The following is a 13,184-nucleotide window of genomic DNA, read 5'->3' as shown; positions in this document are numbered from 1 at the left end:
CTCTCTCTCTCTCTCTCTCTCTCTCTCTCTCTCTCTCTCTCTCTCTCTCTCTCTCTCTCTCTCTCTCTCTCTCTCTCTCTCTCTCTCTCTCTCTCTCTCTCTCTCTCTCTCTCTCTCTCACACACACACAACTTGAAAGTAACTCTTTTCATCAATTGGAAATACATCATTTCTGCAATAAAGTAATTCAGTATTACTGTATGTAGGCCTACACACATCCCACAAACCTGGGCAAATCCCTTATTTATTATTCTTATATATTTTTGAGTGGTGTAAACCACTCCTACGACTGGCTTTGTTAGTTTACGTGTCTGTCTGTCTGTGCTCAAAAAACCCAGTTCACCCGGGTGTGATTTCATTACGTCAGGCATTACATCAGCTGATCAGGCTATATAAGACCTTACACCACTCAGTTCATACGGTTGTGATTTTTTAGTTTACATTTCAGAATAATTTGTCCTAACCATGTGCATGGTTACAGGCAAACACTTTGACACTGTTTTGCGTTTGGTTGTTGGATACTGCAAGCCTTCAACTTGTCTATTCCCTGCTGTCAGACTCAATGTATTAAATAAACTGTCACAATCTCTCTCCACCACATCCTAACATCACTCACACACAAATCGATCACATATGAGGCTGCAGAATATTTACATGCCACTGAAACCATACAGTAGTTGTAGTTGGTTGCATGTAGTTGGTTGCATTGCATACTGTGTTTGTAGTTTATGTGTGTGAGAGGGGAGTATACAGTTGTTGTAATATAGTTCTGTTGTTATTCTCTTCACTGGTGTGTTTGTTTACAGTAGGAGGTCATTTCAATGATGAGGGACAGAGTTGGATGGCTTCATGCGTGCATTGAGTTCATTGTTGCTGTGCTAAAGCTTTGACTGAAGGTGACAAAAGTAGACCCCGTGTCGGAGTCACACTAAGGACATGAGACAGCTGCTTCTAAAAATACCTTCCTCGCTGGGCTAGCGCCGACCACCAGAGCCCATGCCTCATTCCTGTCACGCCACAGTCAAACACGGAGCCCCAAAACCACGATTGCACGACAGGGACAGCAACAGAGGAAGTCAACAAAAAACAGAAGGGCCGAAACATGGGTCTTACATGGCTGACTACTACCATTAGCTTAAGTTAAGAAGCCAGCAGCTGACAACCTCAAGGGGTCGTGTCCACCAAGACGTTCTTTTTTATTTACATTTTTAATTGTTTATTTTCGGTAATGCCAGCAGTATGACAAGGATCTGAACGCTCTGATTTTGCACTGCATGTGCGGTATTTTATCTGTTTCCTGAGACTCTGAGAGTATAAATATTTTCAATATTTTCGGTGAGCACCCTCAGCTGGAGAAACACTTTGGTGTACACTGTACACACACAGCCTCAGAAGGACTGAACATCCGACGTGGGTTTGTATTGGACCATGCAGTCTCTAAGGTTCCTCGCGGCAGAGGGTTTCAGCCAAAGCGGTCCCTCCGCCGTGGAGAACCTCAACTGCGTTTCGTTTAACCTCTACCCGCTCCTCTTCAAGGCCTGCTACCTGCGTGAAGAGGCGGAGCTGCTCCACGCCCTGGTGCGCGACTGGCCTCTCCCAGAGCTCAACGTGCAGAGGCTGCTGGGAAGCACGGCCGACTGCCCCGCGGACCTCACCTCCCGCACCTGCCGGGTTAGCCTGGAGGCCTTTCTGACCGGCTTGAGGGTATAACCACTTAATTAAACCATTGTTAGTTGACCAGAGTCCCCCCAGGGCTCTATATACCTGGTCCCCTCTACACCAGTAGTTTTCAAACCCTTTTCATATATCAAAAATAAATAATATTTATCATTGGATAATATACACTGACACCACGGCGCGTAAACAGCGCCTCAAACTGTGACTCCGCCCACAAACGGGGGAAGTTGTGATTTTCGCTCGTTCACTGCAATGCAATTTGCGGCATTTTCAAAACAATATTGAGCAGAGTAGCGATTATCAAACGTATTTGCAATGCCATACGTTGAAAGATCTGTTGCCCGTGGACAAGGCACGCTACCTCCGCAAGTTAGATAGCATCGGCATAGATTGGACCAAGTTGCATTGGCAGCCATAGAAAATTCGGATGTGACGTTTTTGGGCGTTCCTGTCTAGCGTGGTGTCAGTGTATTTGATCCACAATTCCATTCTGTATTGATGTGGTACCACAGGAGAGATAACAGGCAAACGGTCAAAATAACAATTCTTCTACATGCTCAAATTGTGTAGACTTCTTGTAAATTAATGCAGATGTTTAACAATAATTTAACTCTTGAGAGCGTAACATAAACCACTGCTCTACACCAAATAAATTCACCAAAAATAGCCAATCAACAAGCTCGTAACGTGTTGCAATGGAAGGCGCTGTGAGCGGTGATTTTGCCCCCAGAATAAGGATGCTGGCCTGGGGTTCATAGTTAAATGCTCTCTATATAGGTTGTATGTCGCAGGTTCGCAGCATTCTCTTTGGTCTTGCTTTGGCTATGTGCGTTTCTTTTTTAAACAACACTTTGGCTATTTGGTGGTTCTTTGCATGACAAAGGAAAGGACCCCCCCGGACTAGACATAGTCTCAACGAAGGAAAATGCTGTTACATTTTGTGTTTCCGTGAAGGACTACGTGCTGAGCCCTGCGACCACGTACGCCAAGACCCTCCGCGTGGTGGACCTGACTGGCCTGAAGGACACAGAGCACCAGGCCTGTCCCTGCGGAGCCACACTGGGCCGCTGGGCCAGGACCATGATGCTCACACAGATGTGTTATGAGACTCTGGTGGCCATGCAGGTATAGGACTAGTCACACACACTATCATAGCATTTTACCCAACGGTTAATTGTTGTGTTGTTTTTTGGGGGCATAAATTAACTGGTATATAATAACTGAAATATACAAAGAAATGAGTAACTGTATCAATAATTAAAATACATAATAATTAATACAGTCTTTATACAGTATGTGGAAATAGCCGATCTACAGGCTTACAACGTGTCGCATTGTGAGCTTGTAGATTTCATACATTTGAAAAATGTCTGCATAATGATTATGATTTAGATTTCATACATTTGAAAACTTTCTGCATAATGATTATGATTTAGATTTCATACATTTGAAAACTTTCTGCATAATGATTATGATTTAGATTTCATACATTTGAAAACTTTCTGCATAATGATTATGATTTAGATTTCATACATTTGAAAACTTTCTGCATAATGATTATAATTTAGATTTCATACATTTGAAAACCTTCTGCATAATGATTGATTTTTCTTTACTTTCTACTGTTATTTTGATGCACAACACTTGTGTACTTTTACTCAAGTAAATGATGAATACTTTTACTTTAACATTGTTCCTAGTTCCTACAACGTCATTGCTGTGTTGCAAAGTAAAAAAATGTGAGCACCTTTTCCACCACTGCTTGTGACAGCCGGCCTATTAATGTCACGCAGACTGCCGACATCGCCTCGTATGCCTTCCAGACGTCGGTGGACGTCCGTCTGAACGGTTTTGTGACGGGACGTAACTACGAGCCGGTGGTGCAGGCCTTTCTGCTGCTGCGCCACTGCCCGCTCAAGCTGCGCTTTGTCGGGTTCCGCGCCGACTCCATGGCGCTCAAGCAGCTGTTCTACGTCCTCCGCTTGACCGAGCCGGAGGAGTCCCTTACCAAGGTTATTATAGTTCTATTTTATTTCTGTTCTAAAGGTATTGTAACCCGGTTCTCTTGTGCCAGTGCTAAAATGTCGATGTTTAATCATTTTGAGCTTTAGGTCCAAATTCGTGTAAAACCAGAAACAGGATTGTGTCAAAGGTCGTGTCCAACCTAGACACAGGATCTAAATGTCTCAATAGAAAAGCAGGGCGACCATATACAACCACCACAATTATATAACTTATATTGTATGAACATACTCTGCCCTGTCCTTGGTGAAGCTGGAGATGGTGCACAACATCTCGCTGGAGGCTCCTCACCTGGAGGTGCTGCTGTCCAGGGTGGAGATGCCCAAGCTGCAGTCCCTGACGCTTCCCGCGGGGGCGCTGGACGTGCGCAGGCTGGGCTCGGACGAGGAGGACCTGCTGGCCACCATCGGGGAGCTGCTGGCGCGCTTCAAGCACCTGACCGAACTCTACATGGGCTTCTCCACGCTCACCGGACACCTGCGCAGACTGCTGAGGTGAGAGAGAGAGGGTCCACAGTCTCTCTGGAAGTACATCTTTATCGTCATTCATGATTTTACATCAGAGATGCTCAGCAGAACAAAACCGTACAGTAATTACAATCAGTAGTATGACCATGACCAACACTAAAATCATTGGCAAAACCATTTAAAAATATTAACCTTGACTTGACATATTGTCCACACTATCCCTATACTAGGCTGTCAGATGAAACCCTACACCCATACTAAATATTGAATCTTAACAACTGTCTGGGGTGCACACAAAAGCCTGCCCTTATTAGTATACCTACAGGTGACCACTGTTAAGCCCACCTCTATTGTTTTTTTTGTTTTAATTAGGCCTCTAATCTAGTTGATCCCATGTTCTGTCCTGTCTCTCCAGTCCACTCTACACTCCACTTCAGTGTCTGGAAGTGGCCAACTGCAGCCTGAACCAGGTGGACATGGCTTACCTGGCCAACAGCCTCCACAGCGAGACCCTCACACTCCTGGACATAAGCGGACACGACATCTTCGACATTTTCCCCAACACCTTCCGCAAGCTGCTCAGCCACTCCTCGGCCACTCTCACCTGTCTCGTCCTCGAGGAGTGCGGCATTGAGGACGAGCACGTGGACGATTTCCTCCGTGCTCTGGCGCCCTGCCGGGCTCTCCGCGAGCTCAAGCTGCTGGGGAACCCGCTGAGCTCCACGGCGCTGCGGCAGATCTTCTCGGCGGTCAGCGTCGTCCTTCCCAAGCTGAGGTACGTGGAGATGCCGGTGCCGCGCGATTGCTACCCCGACGACCTCACGTATCCCGTGGATGACTCGGCCCTGCAGCAGTACAACCGGGAGATGTTTGAGGAGGTCAGGGCTGGAGTGATGGGCATCCTGGCGGGAGCCGGGAGGAACGTGGAGGTGTGCACGCCGCTCACGGGCGCCTACGACCCGGAAATCAACGAAACCAGCAATGAGCTGGGGGTTACCATCCTGAAGTCCTTTAACAACATCATGGGGAGCTTCATTCAGACCATCACTGATGTGGACAACAGGAGGTCCCAAAGTCAGACAAAGTAACCCAGAATGAAATTATGTCATGTCAGCCAAGTCTATGGACTTTTAATGTTTAAGGGCACTTTATGAGGACGTGATATGTGTCATGTGGCCAATAGCCTAGAAATACATCTTGTGACTGGTTTCGTTTTATACAATAACACATTGCATTCATGTCTCGTAGTAGTGGCAGTGAATCTGCAATGAATTAAAAGACTTTTAATGTTAGCTTTAAGCAGTGAAGTCATGTGGCAGCCACAATGGGCAACAGCATCCACAACGAGGCCCTCACACTCCTGGACATAAGCATCCACGAGGCCCTCACACTCCTGGACATAAGCATCCACGAGGCCCTCACACTCCTGGACATAAGCATCCACAACGAGGCCCTCACACTCCTGGACATAAGCATCCACAGCGAGGCCCTCACACTCCTGGACATAAGCGGACACGACATCTTCAACATTTTCCCATCTTCCCATGTCACACAAGTGACATTTGTAGTTAGTTTTGGGGGTCAGTTTAAAGCTTTACAAATATTTAAACCACATTGCTAGGTGGTTTGAAATACCTTTCAAATTAGTCCGGCAGTCAACAGGCTTCTTTTGTTTAAAGTGGGAAATTTGTATTTATATGGTCTTTTTTATTGGCCTAAAATATTGTCTATATACATATTCATGAATCCACTTGCTGGCCAGCTGTCAATAACAGCCATAGCCATCATGACAAAGTGGCTATGGCTGTTTTTAGCCCAAGGAGTGTTTTTTGTGCAAAAGCAAAACTAATGCTTGGAATGGATTCAGAATCATGAAAACTCTCTCTAGTTTGACATGTCACATCATGCTACTTAAAACACAAGGAATGTTTGTCATTTTTGCCTTATATAGAATGTTAATGAAGGGTCACAAGAAACCCCTATATAAACAATTGTTCAATACCGACAGCCGGTCAGCAAGTGGACTCATGAATGTATGTATATACCGGTAGACAATATTCTAGGCCAATAAAAAAAAATACTATATACCAAATTTCCTACTCCACAACCTGGACAACCCGGTCCCTGCCGGACTAAATCTGATTTCTAAAGATGTGTCTCGGTGTAGACACTCTGACACAAAACCTGATTTATACAAGTGCAACAGTATCACTTGCCGCATTGTGGCATCGCAGGGCATCGTGGCGTGTTGTGGGCTTTTTAGATTTTGGCAATACCATTTAGAGTAGTAGAAATATGTAACTTTCTTCTTATGAATGTTCATTTTGTCCAATCTCTTTGGTACAGTATTTTAATGCAATATAACATAACATTGGAGTGGTTGTTTTTGTCTCCCTGACCTTAATCTCAGGATTCAATTTATCCCCAGGCTCTATTGGCTCAATGGTAAAGACTTCAGCACTTTTGCAGGTTCAAATCCGGGGTAGAAGAGTAAAGTTACATAGTGCAGCTTTAATAGAAGTCAAATGTGTGTCTAGACTCTATAGGCAGCAGGACAGTTTTTCAGCCAGGCATAATGTAAATTTGGTCTCTTAGGGCCGATTCATACTCCTATTTTACCGCTGTTTCGGCGCTGTAGTGCCGAAATGATTTCGGCTCGTCAGAAATTTTCAGTAGCACCGAAGAGCCGACTTTAGGACGGTACCCGCCCCCCCGAACCTCAAATGACGTCACATTGTAGGCTCTACAGAGCCGAACCGACTTTTATTCGGCACTAAAATAGGAGTATGAATCGCCCCTAAGGCTGGACAAAATATAAACTACTACTGTATATTGTGATATGAGCCTAGAGGCTATAGGCCTATGTCTGGGGTTTTGGATGTTGTAATAGTGTGTATTTTCCTGGTCTTAAAGGCCAAGGACCCCTTAGCTGAGAGATAAAGCAGGAACCCCCACAACATGTAAAAGTGTTGCAGAATAAAACATTTCCAAGCTTTCAAAAACGTGTTCGACAGCACTATATGTCGTGTCTTGTAAATTAATATTGTTTGTTCACACTTGATCTTTTCTATTTGTTGTCTTCTGCTGCAAGCTGTGCCTTAGTTTTGTTTTGACTTTTTAACTGTGTTTTTAACCTGTATGGCGACTTTGAGTGCCCTGAAAGGCGCCTTATAAATAAAGTGTATCATTATTATGCTTGATTCATCATGTTAAGTTTCATTTTCAGACATTTACCAGTAGACAAATGGTAAGAACTGAAAGACAAAAAAGCCTGGTCATTGTTACCGATCCAAAAAATGTACATTTCTTTAATGAGCACACAGTGCAATAGGTTACAATTTATTTCATATTATATTACAACAGGGGACAGTCACACTAAAAGGACAACTAAACCATAAGCAGCCGCTTTATTTCTTCGCCCAATCTGCCTCCTCATTCTTCTCACGGATAACCTCGGTCAGGTAAGGTGTCAGGTAATGGATGTCCTGTGGAAGGCAACATGGACAACGTGAGCATCCGTCACTAAAAACTAAACATTTTACTACATCAAATTTGGCTAGCACTCCAACTATAAATGAGTTTCCGTAGCGATTATTCTATAGATTACTTTTGCAATGAATTAATTGAGTCGAGCCCATTGGTCAAAAGCACTTTGGCTCGTTCATGAAATGGGCCCCGGCTGTGGTAAGCTGCACAGCTTGCATGAAACAAGTTTGTTTTCCTGTCCAGCTTCAAGGTTATATAAAGAAGGTATACATTTATTCATGCTCCTTTTAAAAGACAAACAAAAAAGCAACATTTACACTTACAAAGAAATTGTTGTAGGCTTAATCATCAATAAACAACGCATCGCATCTGCACGTGTCTACAGTACAGGGGTCCGGCGGTCTGCTTAGTCCAAAACATAAATAAGTCCAGAGCCACTGGCCGCTTGGGCTAAGCATTTTATTATTAGTAAGGACTAAGGAAGATCAGCATGCATGTCAACGTGTTCCGTTTGTTGACTTTTCGCTGACGAGAAAACCCTCAAACACAGATAGCACATGGCTAACTTGATAGCCGTAAGCCGTGCCAGTGTGGGAAGACAGATTGGAGGAGGAGGAGGCGACAGCAGCTGTAAACTTTCTCCCCCCAGGCCAATAATGGATTTAATAATGCCAAGTAGGTCTCTGCATTGATACGGTCGACATGTTGTGTTAATCTCGTCTCGCTGTCACTTGCTTTTAGTTTTGACTACCGCAAAGCTACCGTTGGTAGGCTTGTACCCATTGAAGTACAACAGAGAACTTTGTGCCATTGAGGGGGCAGAAAACAGCACTGTTCATACAGCCTGGAGTGCGACAAGCTGGAGTTTGAAATACATTGTTTTCAACGCGGGCGGCGCAAATAACGCAATGCAAGGCATGTGTGCAACATGACAACTGTTTTAAAGTATTGTACAGTGACAACTAAAGTCTCTGTAATGTTTATGTTGTACTATTACTAAAAAACGATCTAAAATAAAGGGATTTAAGATCAGAACACGCATTTATTATTATGCAAATTAGCCGTAAAGCTGATAACAGCATACTCTGATATTTCTTCACGGTCGGCTAACCGGCTATCTGGTTACCCGTTGACATCCCTAATTGTGACCTTTGTAAAATAATCGGTTTGGGTAAATACAGTCTTGTTTTTTTGTGTGCACTGTATTGAGTTACTGTATCTAAAGAGTTCAGAGGCAGTTTCTAACTGTGCAGCAATACGGGCTGTTATCAAGAGACTTCTCAATATTGTGACGGGATGCACACGCAGATTAGACACCAACGGACCGACATGCGGAAACAACGGTCGGACATGCAGTCGAATGTGTCTGAGCAAATCAGAATGTTTGTCCTACACAATGATTCAATTCCCATTAACAATGAATGGAATGCAAATCGACATGTTACGTCATGATGATGTACGATGGTAAGAGCGCCCCTCACTTCACACAGGTGTGATTTTTAGTTCTTTGAAATAACTAGAACAGTTGGGGGGTGATCAGGTGTGATCAATTGGCTAATAAAGGGCGAGGTCGCGCATCATTGTGATGTCAGAAGACATTGTGATGTCAGAACAGGCCAGCTCCATATATGGAGATCTGGGGGTGATCTGGTTTGGGCCCTGTCCGGAGCCCGGGCAGAGGCTTTTGTGCTGACAACCTGTAATCCGACAGACTTGACACCGGGCACTGCACTCCCTGCGGTGGTGTGGAACACGTGTGTCAAATTTTAAGTCAGTGGGGCCAATGGTTTTCGAGTTACGTGGATTACAGGCGTACGTACATACACACGTACAGAGACTTGATGCATAAATAGATAGATGTCATGCACATGTTTCCAGTGCATAGCCTACTGCTGGCGAGGGACACAGTGGTATAAACTGGGGTTTTGTTAGGCAACGTCCCAATCTGTGTTGTGAAAAAGTGTGAAAGGATCTCCCCACATTAAGCACTGTGTTTCCTTAATAATTAGCACAATATTAAGTGGAATTATGTATGTTTAACCATCTGGCAAGTATCATCATTGTATTCCACCCTGTTTGGGGTGGCAGTGGCTCAGGAGGTACAGCAGACACTTGGGAAACAGAAGGTTCCCAGTTCGAGTGTTTGAATTATTATGTTCCAATGTTCACCGACAGAAACACATCCGTTAATTGCAATTATTTGAATTGACAATAATTGTCAAGCAAATGTCATAATCGTGACAGCCCTAACAGTTGCACCCCCAAGTCCAGAAGTCACTTGCATCAAGGCCTACCTGCTCATATTGTGTCCACTGGTTTTTGGGCAGGATCTGCATCTTCATGGTGAGGTCTAGGGCTCTCTTAACTCGGAACATCCGATCATTGTAGACTGTCTCTGGAATCCTCCGCAGCGCCTCCTTCACGTTGTCGTCCTCATGGATGGTGTCATCACGCATCAAACCTTAACACACACACACAATCACAAAATCAGGACACGTTTGTGAGCTTGAAGATGAGCTACTTTTGAAACATTTGCTACAGTTTTAACACAAATCTTCTCACAAAATCTATCGCTTATGGGGGTCCAGTCCCTGGCACCTAATATTTTCATATGGGGGTCAGCAGCCAAACACATACATTTATGAGCCCTTGACATGAAAATGCTATAGCAGTGATGTACACATACAGGATTCTTAAACCTGGTTATTCCAAACCTCACTAATCCAAAACGTATAGCCCCCATTCTACCAGTTATTATTATGCAATCATACACTTTAGTTCAGAAATAGTGGCGGCAAGTTGGCAATTAATAATTTGTCCTGATTTAAGTGCATTTATATAGCACTTTATCCAAAGTGCTTTACATAGATGTGCATTACATTCACCCATTCACACAGACACATTCATACACCGATGGCGGAGGAAACCATGCAAGGTACTAACCTGCACATCTGGAGCAATTAGGGGTTCAGAGTCTTGCTCAAGGACAGTTCGACACTAACTCTGGGGGAGTCCGAGATCAAACTGGGAACGTCACAATTCCAATCCGGCCACTCTACACCCACTGCCGCACCATGAGTACATAGTGCCAAGACATTCTGTTTCCTCTGTGATGAAATTAGTTTGGGTAACCTTGCTTTAGATTATGTGCACGTTACATTATTCTTACCGATCTTGTTGAAGCCACACAGGTTATAATACCATTTGTGGAACGCTTCCAAGAGCCTCCCTGTCGCTACTGTGAAGAGACAAGAAAGACACACAGGCAACAATTACTACAATAGCAGGTCGACAAGTTTACTACGCGTTGCAACGTGCTGTGATCTTGTCGATATGCTATTTTCGTAGATGTTTCATGTAGAGTGAAAACAGAAAGGACACACCCAAGGGACTCCGGTCAACCATAAAGGGTTTAAGTGATTAACCACATTAACCCTAATTTTTCTATTCAGTGGGCTAACATTCAGTGAAGTGAAGATAGCCGATCTACAAGTTCGCAACACGTCATCACAATGTAGTTCGGCTATTTTCAGCAGAGATTTTGGTGGATGGAAAGTGGACCATGGATAGAGCCCTGGGCGACCCCAGTCAACTAAAATATTCATAATCCATCTGGACTGTTTTATTCCATCAGCATACTTTATAAATGGGTCCAATTGCAGGGACTTAAGTTACAACTCAACACGAGATCACAGACAGAGGTGCCCAGTCTTGACATCACATTTCTGTTGGCATTGACAATACATTTCCATACAGGCGTTGACACTAAGGGTTGCCCACCTGCCCCTGGCAGGTTGAGTTTGCTTTCAGGTTGCCCAACCCGGCAAGTGCTCGTTTGAGAGGGGAAGCAACCGTCTATAAACACAACATGGATGAGTTATCTGCTCAAACACCTGAACGTGGCCAGAGAGCTCTGTAACTGTTAAATTGAACGGTAATTAAAATTTGACCCATCATCATATAATGGACGATTTACTTTCTGGGCAAGTTGGTATGACCTTTGGGCAAGTATAACATGACCTGTCCTGTACTTGACCGACGGGCAAGTGCCTCTGAGACCATAGTGTCAACCCCTGTCATACAATGATTTAATTGTATTTTTTGCAGTCAACACTGGAACATAAAAATAAAGTAATTAAAAACTGCACAGGGCAGATATGACAAATAACATATGACTGATTTGACCAGTATAATCAAACTCAACAATGTACTACTATGGCTATAATGGTATATATGTAACTAATATTTTATAATTAATTAATTATAAATCATTGCGCTGCCAGGTGGACTGTGACAGGTCTAGTGACAGAGGTCCTTGACCTGGAGGCAGTGGCACTGTGGCAGTCACGTCCATTTTTGACACAAATCTCACCTCCAGCCTCTGTCATTAGAGTGAAGTGACCCGGCTGACCTCAGAACAGATCAGATCATTTAGGAACATATATAATACATAGATTAACAACGTTATTGGCCCACATCACAAATATTATTTATTTTTTCATAATTATCAGACGTGCTGCTATTTTCAATGTGTTGAAAATAGCAGCTCTACAAGCTCACGTGTCACATCACTATGTGTTGTGAGATTGTAAAATAGCTGGATTGGCTAATTTGGCTGTGTATTACATGTTTTGGTATTAGCAGATTATTTATTTTTATTATTGGTACAGGTCGTTTGTGTATGTATATGTTATTTTTTTATCTGCCCTCTGCAAACAAACAGCAATGCATTTTCTATGTTTAAAACATCCAATGACAAAGGTACAATGAATCAAATCATTAAAGGCAATTATTTGAACGACAAATATGACAACTGAAACAAACCACTGCATGAGATAACAGATCACAATGAACACATGCTACATATAGTGCTAACATAATACAGTAGAGCCTAAGTTAATGTATGATAACGCATATGTTAAAGAGTAATGAGCCTATATTGTCAACGATTATAAGACCAGATAACCAGAAATAATATCATGATATAAATAATATCATGATATACTGGTCTCCATCACCAAGCAAACCTATAAAAACGCCCCAGCTGACTGCCTGACTTCGTCGTACGTCGGTCTCACTCGTACGAAAATAGCAGATCTACAAGCTCACAACGCGTCGCGAACGCGACACGATGTGAGCTTGTAGATTTGCTATTTTCGTAACGTTAGCCTAGCCACGTTAGCAAGGCTAGTTAGAGGACATACACACCGGAGAAGAGTGACCCCACATAGACACACCCCATGACGTTATTTAACGTTAACGAGCACTAGAACGATTAAATAAGAAACAATGAGAATAATAAACGAATATATGGTGTGTTTATAAGCGTTATAACTGTACAGCAGTAAACATATGTCAGACAGTCAGAGAGAAGGGGAGATAAATTACCTGGTGCCCTCGACGCCATCTTGATAATCTGAAGACCGAGGCGACGTCACGAGAGAGGTGGATTGTGGGAGCTCTATTCTGGCATCTCCCGCCCTCTGTGCTGCGATTGGCTGTTCACGGCCACGAGCCCTCAGCCCATTGGAC

The 13,184-nt window shown here is 43.6% G+C and overlaps 2 protein-coding genes across 2 annotated transcripts; one reads left to right on the top strand and one right to left on the bottom strand.

Moving 5' to 3' along the window:
• Window positions 1-1,337: 1,337 nt before the first annotated feature.
• Window positions 1,338-5,463, top strand: lrrc14b (leucine rich repeat containing 14B). The gene is made up of 5 exons (XM_079522661.1): window positions 1,338-1,704; window positions 2,632-2,802; window positions 3,471-3,689; window positions 3,952-4,193; window positions 4,582-5,463. The coding sequence occupies exons 1-5, from the start codon at window positions 1,429-1,431 to the stop codon at window positions 5,252-5,254; spliced, it is 1,581 nt and encodes a 526-aa protein (XP_079378787.1). The 5' UTR covers window positions 1,338-1,428; the 3' UTR covers window positions 5,255-5,463.
• Window positions 5,464-7,441: 1,978 nt separating this feature from the next.
• On the bottom strand, window positions 7,442-13,130 carry uqcrb (ubiquinol-cytochrome c reductase binding protein). Its single transcript, XM_079521878.1, has 4 exons — window positions 13,041-13,130; window positions 10,822-10,890; window positions 9,947-10,113; window positions 7,442-7,651 (listed from the first exon to the last, which is right to left on the bottom strand). Exons 1-4 carry the CDS (start codon window positions 13,057-13,059, stop codon window positions 7,574-7,576), a joined length of 333 nt encoding a protein of 110 aa, XP_079378004.1. The 5' UTR covers window positions 13,060-13,130; the 3' UTR covers window positions 7,442-7,573.
• Between the last annotated feature and the right edge of the window lie 54 nt (window positions 13,131-13,184).

The sequence above is a fragment of the Electrona antarctica genome (assembly GCF_951216825.1).
Source record: "Electrona antarctica genome assembly, chromosome: 15".
Lineage (NCBI taxonomy): Eukaryota > Metazoa > Chordata > Actinopteri > Myctophiformes > Myctophidae > Electrona > Electrona antarctica.
The sequence above is the reverse complement of the archived record's forward strand: the minus strand, read 5'-3'. Positions and strand labels throughout refer to the sequence as shown.